Source organism: Dermacentor variabilis, chromosome 8, assembly GCF_050947875.1.
Source record: "Dermacentor variabilis isolate Ectoservices chromosome 8, ASM5094787v1, whole genome shotgun sequence".
Classification (NCBI taxonomy): domain Eukaryota; kingdom Metazoa; phylum Arthropoda; class Arachnida; order Ixodida; family Ixodidae; genus Dermacentor; species Dermacentor variabilis.
This window is the reverse complement of record NC_134575.1, coordinates 1,948,195-1,958,816: the sequence shown is the minus strand read 5'-3', so window position 1 is coordinate 1,958,816 and position 10,622 is coordinate 1,948,195. Positions and strand designations below refer to the sequence as shown.

The window sequence follows — 10,622 nt, the reverse complement described above, 5'->3', positions numbered from 1 at the left end:
GCAGTAAAACACTGCTCGTGAATTCCGTTCATGTAAATCTAGCCAGCATATGATAAACACCAGCATTTTATTTCTTCTTAACTAGAAGAATTGATGCTGCAGAAAGAAAAAGAAACATTTGACTGGTATCTAATGACACAAAAGAAAAGTTGCAGAAATTCTTTCAGCAGTTCCCTATGATAAAAAACGAAATTGGCATCATAACTTGTATGTTCTGCTTGTATCAATACAACTTAGCACCCGTTAACTTTGTACCTTTTGTGGCAAATATGCAGGAGCAGACGTCAGCACTTGTGAAGCATCAGATGGTGGCTGGGCAGCACTGGTCGTAACGCCCATCATGCGCCGTGCCCAGACCCTGGAATCCGCCCAGAACATCATTTTTGTAGATTCAACATCATCGTGCGATGTAGATGGGAATACAGCTACTATACTTCTGACAGCGACCAAAGCAGGTGCAGTTCCTATAGCTGTGCTTATACACCGCGGTCAGAGCAGAGAAGCCTATAGGCTTGCCTTCAAGCTTCTTGAGAAGAACTATCCCAAATGCTTTGGCAACAACAAGGTAAAACCCTTTTATATTTTATTCACAGCATTCTATGCCTAACAATATCAAAGCAAATCCAAGGCAACTGTGATATTGAAATGCGAGTTTTCAAAAATTTAAGCACTGCTCTCAAGACCTGGTAGTCATCACTTTCCAGGCCAATAAGGTATCTTTGAATGGAGCAAGGTGACAACTGCCTCAGCATTTCTATTCAATAGAAACATGTGAGACTAACATGTAACAACAGTTCAAGTGCTTTGGTATATGTGCAACTGCTAAAAGCAGAACAGCCTTAAAACCATAAGGCAAAGATGTCCCAAAGCTCAAACAAACATTGAAGGGAAAGATAGAGTGTGACAACCAGACTCGGCACACAGCAGGAGCAGAACTCGCACATTGTAGCAGGGGCGCGAACTGCACTGACTCGGGTACATTATGTGCGCCTATTATGAGAACGGCAGAGATAGTTATGCCAAAACACATATAATGACATCATTACTTATCACATTGAGTTAATGACCTTTTCGAATACCAAATACAACATTATTAGCATGTGCTGCACCTTAGAAGACCCGAGGGAATGCAAAAAGTGAAGAGGGAGCAGCGACATAGTCTTGCAAATTCCTGTCCTTTTTCTTTTTCTTCAGTTTATTGACCTGTTTGATCTTAACGGGCTGCACTGCCTCCCAAGGTACCTACAGGGTCAACAGGCAAAAAACTTCACCTTGTCTTAATCCACAAAGGCGAAAAAGCTATACAATCTGATACCATGCTGTCACTGTAGCCACAAAGTGGCACAAAATTAAATACAAAATATTTGTAAATTTATTTTCCCCTTCACTAACCAGACTTCTTACAACAAATAAATGAAACAAAAGGGAATGGGAGGGAGGAGGCAGGCTCTAAAGTAATATTTTATAAGAATAACCTAATTTATTGCTTTTATTCACTGTTCAGCTTTGAATTAGCATTGTAAAGAAAAAATAGTGAAACTGCAGCCTACTCTGCACTACATGTTTCTTTACAGCCAACAGGTTTTAAGGACACTTGGCAATCCATCTATCAGGGCAGCAACGACATACTGCTTGAATTATTGTGATGATCTTGAGTTCATAGTGTGCAGTGAACGTACACTGTCATCCAAGCTTAATAGGCCATAAATAAAGTATAGCATTAGAAGTACAAAATTGAAGTAGGTAAATAAATAAATAGAAGGGTAGTTGACGCAGTGCTAAGCACAACATTGTTTCATGATAATGTTCCTACGCATGTTGCTAGCTAGAAATGAGCTAACATACCAGTTAGAAACATTTTAAAAAGCTACATACTCGTAGGTGTGAACGTCGGGGTAATGTTGCATACTGGCAGGACAATTTGCAGCTACATTTCTGTCCTCACATTTTCTTTGTTGTGTTTCCTTAAAGCCTCTGACTCCCTTCACTCATGGCCTGTCTTCTTCTGTGGACTAGAATGATCCTAACATTTTGTTAGAGGAAAGTAGAGGAGGGTGGCGGCACTCTTGTCAAAAGTGCCTTTGTTTGGCTCTGAACCTGTTGCGCAACATTCAATTTACCACAGGCAATGATTCTGTGGTTACAGAGCATGCTAAGGAATGAAAAATAACCGCATGCTTTTTACCAATATGTACCCATTATGACTCGCACTGAAAAGGGACCAATGAGCTGTTGCTGCATAATAGCTCATAATATACAAAAAAGTGCTGCATAACACTACTAACAGACGCTATTGTTGTCATACGCAGGTGCCCTGTGCGTTCATGTCGGACAATGCCAGAGCGGAAAAAGATGCCCTGCGTGATGTGTGGCCCTCCGCCAGGCAGCTGCTCTGCCATTTTCATGTGTTGCAAGCGGAGTGGCGCTGGCTCAAATCAGCACAGAACAGCATAGGGAAAGCAGAAAGACGTCAGCTCATGGCAGCTTTCCAGAAGGTAGAGCAAAGTTTCAGATAATTAATACTTTTGTTGCGTATACTCAGATACTAATTAGTAAGAGACCCTGAAATGATTTTGACGATTTTGTACAAACGTACTGAGTTGTTAGGGTAGATTTTTCTGATCGTTAATTGACATATCTAAGTGCTCCGCGTAAAGCCTGTAATTTAATATAAGGTTTTAAAAACGTACATTGCTACCAATCACACCATGTCACTCGGCTGAATTTTCAGCCACCCCTGACTATTTGACGCAAGTTTTCCTAATGATGGCAGTATGGTGAGTTATCCCATAGGCTACCTAGAGCGCATCATCTATAATTTTTCTAAGTTTATGGTGAACAAATGTTCGTAATAATTGGAATGTTATTAATTTTTTTCTATAAAAAGAAAGTAAAACAAAGAGAATGCACCAGGACAATTTCTCACTACACTTAAGCACTTGTGGCACAAAGCAAGTTTTTGCTTTTGTTACAACGTGCTCCGTGTCAACAAGAGCCCCACAGTCAGTGTTGATCTCGATCTTTACTTTCACAAGTACCATGGTTCACCCTTGTCACGTTGTGGGCCGCAAACCTAGCAACTGGCAATACGTCAAGCTGCAACCTTGTGTCCCTATGCAAGGAAGCAGACGAGCGGAGTGGCTACAGCGCATAGACTGTTGCTATCCAATCGATGCCATTTTGCGTGTTTGTGGCCGTCACTTTATGCCCGAGAATTACTACCACAATAGTGTTTCGCGTGTCCATTATTTGGGTAAATGCAAGTGCAAGCAGACTGGACCCGGCCATTTGACCGTGCCGTTTTACAGGATGAGCAGAAGTGCAAATGTGAATAGTCTGCACGGTGAAGCCACCTGGTTGCAAAAGCTCAACCAAGGACAGTAGCTGTAGCGAAGTCTATTATACTTTGATGCTGGTGTAAATTTTTCTCAGGAGCATAATCGTGAACACATTGTTTTTGTAAATGTTTAAAACGTTTTACACTTGGTTAGAGCAATATTAGCTCTTTGCAGGGTTAAGCTCTGCACCACCAGGTGGCTGGACCATGCAGACCAATCAGGCCACTCACATACATCTACGCCAAAGCTTTTTCATTAGCTTGAGTTTATGCCCCCACCCATCCTTTGAAACGCTCAGCTCGCTTGCGGTTACCGAAATACCAGACACGTTCAGCGCTGCAACAGAATGCTCGCAGTGCACGCTGCTTCGATAGCTCTCGCTTACACCGTGGGATCGACTGCCAAGCAGCTGGCGGAGAGGTTGGAGAGGCTTTGAGCGCTCGCTCCTAGACAAATGGAAGTAGATGACGTGACCTGTCATCATGACGCAGAGCCAGTGAAGGCGGAGCTTAACCCCGATCACTTGGTGAACAAGTTGAGGAGAAAATGCATCACTATGGAGGAGGGTAACTTGTACTCGTCCCTAGCTATCTTAACATGCGGCGCTTCCTACGAATTGTGATGCGAATAATCTACTGTAGCTGAACCCTATGCGTCTACAATATTTCTCCAAACTGTTTCAGGGGCCCTTTGAGTAGCAAGAAATTTAAGATATTTAAGAAGACTTGATGCAGTGTCATCAAAACCTCTGGCATGAAACTATGAACTACTGAAGTTATGTATTTATAAAGTCAAATTGTTTTTGTCAGCTTAAATATTTTTTGTGCTCTAATTTTATCTTAGACTGGTAGGTGTACATTGGCTCGGAATGCTTGGATGTCAGGAGGCCTTAGTTTGCTCACTGAACATGGTTTAATAAATACGGCACACTGAACATTACGCAGCTACAGCAAACAATGAGACCATTATCAGAACTTCTGAGAACTGCTTACATTAACAAAATTTTGGAGGCAGAACTCTTATCCAACAGCTGCCCTACGATGCCTATGTAAGATGGATTCCTGCTTCAAGTGACATGTACCTTGAGATGTGTGTAGTACTTTGCATGTTGTGAAGTGCTATGCCGTGTAGCATTAGACAAAGGAATGATGCACAGAAATGCACCATGAGCCAATGGAACACCAAGTCTTATGAAGGGTCACGGGACTAGGCAGTAGTATTAAACAATGTGTATGCACAGTGTGTTTGCAAACTACAACAAGATTTGGTTAGTCTTTCTTTTCCACTGCGAATCCTCTAGCATGTTCAAAGATGTGAAAACACACATACACAGACAAAAATAAGAACAAATGGAGCTGGGCAACAAAGAAGTGAAATTAAGAAAGAAGAACTGCTGCGCACTCATAACCGAACACACATGATATGCGCTGTCACATTAGTGATGGAGTGTAAACCCCGTGAACAGCGCAAACTTCGTTTTACTCCTTAAGCCGCCCAACTCGCAAGAATACAAACAGATAAGTGACATCTCCCACTCAAACTGACATACTGTGAGCACACATAGCAAAAACACCAAATATTCACGTTTGCAGTTGTGGAAGGATGCACATGCAGAAATATTAGTGTCAATAACAAGTGTGCACCGCTATAAGGTGCAGAAGCCTATTTTGCCATGTGGTTGCATGCCATGCATTATTTTGTGGCTGGGCGTCAATCTATTAGCGCTTCTTTATTGCAGTTGTTTGCAACCAAACTTGTAAAAAGTAACACGCCGTTCATGTACCTCACAATCCAACTTGCCTGTGAAAAAAAAAGAAAAAGGAAGAATAGGTAACATCCCTTTCTTACTGCAGGAATAAGTGAGCTGACTTAATTGCGTGCATCATCCCAGAGGCAATGTGCACTACCTTGTTCACTCTCTCACTCCAATTAAAATGTAGAGCCATAGCATAATATAAAAACAGAATCAGCACAGCATTATGGCGAAGCAGTGCAGATGACGGGACATGTGAAAAACGGGACAGGACAAGACATGTCCTGTTGGCATTGTTTCACCATAATGTACAGTCAACCAAAAACAGACTACGGGAGGACCCTCTTGCCACCCAGCATGCTAATCCAAATTTGTCATGCTTGTACTGCTCTGTCACGTCTCTCACATTCACATAATTTCCTCATTCATGGGAGCTCTGTCTGAGGTAAGAACGTAAATTATTTCAAAAACAAATATCCCGATTCTAGCGAAGGCCTCTTGTGTCACTCTAAACTCAACAGTCTTATTAGTGTGTTCATACCCTTTTATATATTTTCATTTTTTCTTGTTTGCTGCATACCTTATACAAATTAAATACCAAAACAATGCAGCAATCCTGTCTCTCCACACCAAGTAATTTATTCATAATTAGAGCAGAAAAGTTGCAAAAATTATTTTCATGCTTCCGCACATGCAGTGCTATCTCTAAGCACTATCAACTGAACAACTTTCAATTGAGATTAATAAGAGCAGCAAGGAAATTTTGGCCATGACTTTTCTTTGGCTAGCATGAACCAGAACGCATAGCACAGAAAAGAATGTCACACACATGCACTCACAAACACACCATCACTAGAAAAACTAATATTTATTAGAAATGTGGTTCCCATTAAAAGGCAGAAAAAGAGCATGCTTGGAGAGACTAAGCAGTGAGCCCACATGACCCATGCTGATAGGCACAGAACAAACCTACACTAAGAATTGGATATTGAATTTCCACTATCTTGTAATAATTTATTTTTCAAGTGACATTATCACCACTTAAATATCTTTTTTGATAAGTTATAACCAATAAAGCACAGCACCTTTTACTGCCTTTTCCCAAAGGCCTGTGCACGTAGTGTCGAATTAGCATGAAATTTGGCAATCTTTTTTAACAGTAACAAAAGAAAAGGAACACTGCATACAAGTTATTGTAAAGTAAAAAAAATATGTAGCTGAAGAGAAGTCATACTGAAAGCAAAGTTACTGCTATCACTGACACGTGCAATGAAATGAAAGAAAAATGAAATATATCATGATACTGTACTCTTTCCATGTGGAAATGTTTTCTGGAAAAGTTATACTTTTCAATGGCTGCAAAACTCTGCTTTAACAGAGAAATGGAAATAGCAGATAACGAGATATGCTGAAAACAAAATGCTAATAAAGAAATGCATGCTTGAACTGATGTTTCAGATTCTCTATGCAAAGGAGGAGCACGAACTGGAGACAGCCATTGCAGAGCTTCAGTCCCTGCCTCATATGTCCTATGTTCAGAGAGTGAACACATTTCTTTTGCGCCAATGTGAGTGGGTGCTCTTGTATCGTACTGGTGTGCTAACAAGAGGCCAAAACACAAATAACTATTCGGAGGCTTCTGTCCGTATTCTAAAGGACATCATCCTAAACAGAACAAAAGCCTACAACGCAGTAGCTTTAATTGAATTTGTGATTACTAATTGGGAGAAATATTTCGAAACACGGCTGCTGCGCCACGCACACAATCGGGAACCTACCCACCGAATTGGCTATGAGCACCTTCTGCAAAAAATTCCGGAATCCCCCCCAAAATCAATTCTAGAAGTAGAACAAAATTGCTACCATGTTCCGAATTCTTCTGGAACTGGGACATATGAGGTATGGGCGGACATTGGGCTATGCAGCTGCAGGGCAGGGAACCAGGGTGCTTTCTGTAAGCACCAGGCTGCTGTGCAACAAGCCTTTGGTGGTGCTTTCCCGAACAGCCCGGAGCTGACAGTTGGAGACCGCACAGAGCTTGGCCAGCTTGCCCTCGGAAAGCGTTGTCCAGCAGCAGGCTTTTTCATGCCTTTGACTGCACATGCCCCCACCTTGGCACCCTCATCTGTGTGCGAAGCAGGACCATCCACTTCGCACGAAGACGTAGGGCAGGAGATGCAGACAAACTCCACAGCGCCAGAGGTGCAAGAAGAGATGGCTGACTTGGGCCAAGTACATCTGGTACGATGTTTTGATAGCATTTTCCTTTACAAAATGTGACGAGCTCAATTCTGAACAGGTTTGATTCAACACTATCAACATAGAAAAGATGCGTCCATCACACAATTACACCAGCATTTATAGTACTATGCATTACACGACTTGTCTATATCCACTAATTCTTCTTAGTATTGATTTGAAAGTTAGGTACTTGGATTTCACTAGCTGTTCTCTCTGCTTTCTACAGCAGTGGGAAGAGTAAATTTTTTTTCCTATACACTACAGTTTTTCCTTTTGTCAACCAATGCATGACCCTTACCTCCTTTTCAAACTTCTTTGCCACCAAAAAGCTTCTGCCTAAATGCTTAGGTTTAGCATTATACAGCTGTTATAGTGTGCTAAGTATATCTAGAAATGTGAATAACTTTTTAAGATATCCAATTAGGGCTACATACAACTTTTCCACCTTTTAGCTTATTTAAACTAGCCAGTGCCACTCTGCTTCCATTACCAGTTGGTGCCCAAACATCAATAATAAGTAACACGTCCAAAGGAAGGCATTCACTTTAAATGATTAGGAGGGGGAACAGTGATAAGCTCATGTGGCTTTTTTTTAACAAAAAACGTTACTATAATTTTGGCATGCAGTAAAATATCTACAACTTTTGAAGAGTACCACTAAGCTGTCATTCAGGAGCAGACACTGGGTTATATCTCCATTTCTTCAAATCAAAGGCAGAAGATCAGAATTTATGGGTTACGAAGAAATTTAGCCCAAATTTGATGGTGCCTGTGAGTTGTCAATTTTCTAATCTACATGCCTATAGATGCCAATTGGAATTTTAGCATCTCAATTTCTGTGCAAGCAAGTGGCACTTGATGCATTGTAAGAAGTGTAGCCCTTATATCTCCATTACCTGCTCATTGCATCAGGAACTGTATGAAATGACAGGTTTGCTGCAACATTCTATTAGTCCATGTGGTAGCCTGTCACAAATCCAACCAAGTGTAGAGACTATGAAGGGTTGCACAATACTGTTCCTCCCCTAAGTGAAGGCTTTTGTACTTTAAGGTAGATATGAGACATAACTTTACTAGTAGTTTTGAATATTGTGCAATTCTATATTCACAACAAAAATAGTTTTTCAAAGTGTAATAGTAATAATGTCTTTTTGATTCCGCTTCATCGCAATACTAGTGTGTCATGCGGTGAAGCATATATACCATGCAGTGAAGCATACCAGGAATGCAAGAGGCACTGTAACAGAACTTAGAATGCATTCGCTTACGTGTGTGCACGCACTGGCTACAGTGTCAGTATGAGCACCAAGATGTCTATTAAGTGTAATCGAGATGTCTAATTAAAGTGAAAGCACTGTTATGGCACCATCCCCTTTATACTTCTAGTCATAGCTGTAGTCTAATTGTTAATGCGTGCACTGTTTTACTTTCGTTTCTTTTCATTAACTTACTGCATTCACAAAAGCAGTTGCACCATGCTTTACTATCAATTAACCTCTTTATAGCTTTTGACATTTATTTAACAAGTCCTACAGCACCAAAGTTTGATCTCATTCTTCCACAGAACAGTTAGTACAATATTCAGTGGTTACATTCCATAACCCCCTGTTTCTCCCTGATAAATAAAAAAAAGTTCACTCATTCATTCATTCAAGCTTGCAGTGAATTCTCTACACAACAGCTATTCAATATTCGATTAAAAAACGTTCATCCAAAATCAATATTTGCTTTGAGCTCAAAATCTACTATTCGCACATGCCAAAAAAAATGACTGTGTGCAAACAGCTTGTGCATATTGTGGCCTCTACAGCACCTAAAATACACCTTTAGGTGCATCTTTTGGGTGCTTAATATAGCCTTTTTTTAATGGCTAATATCCAATCGCTATCTATAGCTTGTAGACTTCTAGAAAATTTACTCTGTTAAGATGTCCACAAACTAGAACATGACTTGAACAACTTATCAAAGGAGTGTATTTTTGATGGCTTCATCAGTCTGCGTCCCTGTTCTCTTCTTTGGCTTTTTCTTTTAACACATATGTAAGTGCGTTGGCTTTAAGAAACATCACTTCAAAGCAAAAAACATTTGTTGCCGCAAAGGACTTTCAAGATTTAAACATGTTCATTTACGTGACTTTTTGCAGGACCACAAAAAAGAGTGTGCTGCATTCAATGAAGCATACCAGCGCGCCCATGGACTTGGTGAATGCATTCCTCAATATGCTGCTGTTATCAAGTCCATAACAGAAGACCTGTTAAAGTTGAACACCAGCAGCGCTGTATTTGCATACATGTTGAGGCAAAAGGCCATGGGAAGGGCTATCAGGCACGGTAACAAAATTAAGGTGCAACCAACAAGCTTGGCAAGGCGCCGACCTGGCCTACCCAGAGGTTCGGGACGCATTCCTGCCGGCCGACCAAGAATAGCTGAAAAAATCAGGAAAACTAAACGTGGGCATGTGCTCAGCCAAAGTGTGCGGGATGATGTACCTGGGGCCAAATGCCATTAAGAACTCAAACTCTATGGAGGAGTCACAGTTGACCCACTAAATATGTCTCAGCATGCTTAAGGACAGTGAATACGTTGAACACACGTCATCTGTCATCGAAAATGCCCATTTTCGGCCTGCACTAGGACGATTTTCAAGCAGTAATTGTAGCTCACAAAGTCTGATTGCAGTGGTTACTAATGCTAACATGCCCCTTTCCTTTTGCAGTTTGTTATTTTTATGAAATTGCATAGCCAGCTGCTCCTGAACCCTATATCAATTGTCTGTCCTTTCTTGAGGTGGTTTAAATACTTCATGCAGCATCCGCACATTACCAAGAGTCCACCTCTAGTTCTGTTGCCTTCATCGTGCCATTCCTTCAAGCGACTTTTCAAGGATGATATTGCTATTTGTATTGAAATCTAGCACTAATATTATAAGACTGAGACCAACCAAGATGTCAAGCGCTTTTTATTCCAAAAAGGAAACGCCCCAGTTCATGCGTGAAGAAGTAGAACAGGGAAGATGGTGATGGCTATGTACAAATTAAAACGACGAAGTATGTTAATAGTGCTTACAATATCTAGGTTTGCAAGTAAAAAGATGTTTACTGAACATGGGCCATGAATGCAGAAAGGTCCGCAGCGATGAGCACTGGTTCAGGTCGAGCACTGTCTCGTGCTCTGCATTGGCGATCCTGCTTGCACTTCGGCTGTCCTCCACTCCTTCATTATGTGTGTAACAACCACCAGTCAGCTGCTATAGTCAGCTGTAGGGCTAGCTTTTGTTCATCAGGCAGGGC

General features: G+C 41.1%; 1 protein-coding gene across 1 annotated transcript; it reads left to right on the top strand.

The window, feature by feature from the left end:
* Positions 1-309: 309 nt before the first annotated feature.
* LOC142589521 (uncharacterized) lies at positions 310-10,268 on the top strand. The gene is made up of 4 exons (XM_075700925.1): positions 310-565; positions 2,310-2,495; positions 6,550-7,332; positions 9,476-10,268. Exons 1-4 carry the CDS (start codon positions 341-343, stop codon positions 9,839-9,841), a joined length of 1,560 nt encoding a protein of 519 aa, XP_075557040.1. The 5' UTR covers positions 310-340; the 3' UTR covers positions 9,842-10,268.
* The last annotated feature ends 354 nt before the right edge of the window (positions 10,269-10,622 follow it).

What these genes read in the sequence shown, in the direction of transcription:
- LOC142589521 (XM_075700925.1), top strand. Translation starts at nt 341, where the DNA reads ATGCGCCGTGCCCAGACCCTGGAATCCGCCCAGAACATCATTTTTGTA. An exon ending in AATGCTTTGGCAACAACAAG is followed by an intron (nt 566 to 2,309) that starts GTAAAACCCTTT and finishes TGTCATACGCAG; the next exon opens with GTGCCCTGTGCGTTCATGTC. An exon ending in TCATGGCAGCTTTCCAGAAG is followed by an intron (nt 2,496 to 6,549) that starts GTAGAGCAAAGT and finishes CTGATGTTTCAG; the next exon opens with ATTCTCTATGCAAAGGAGGA.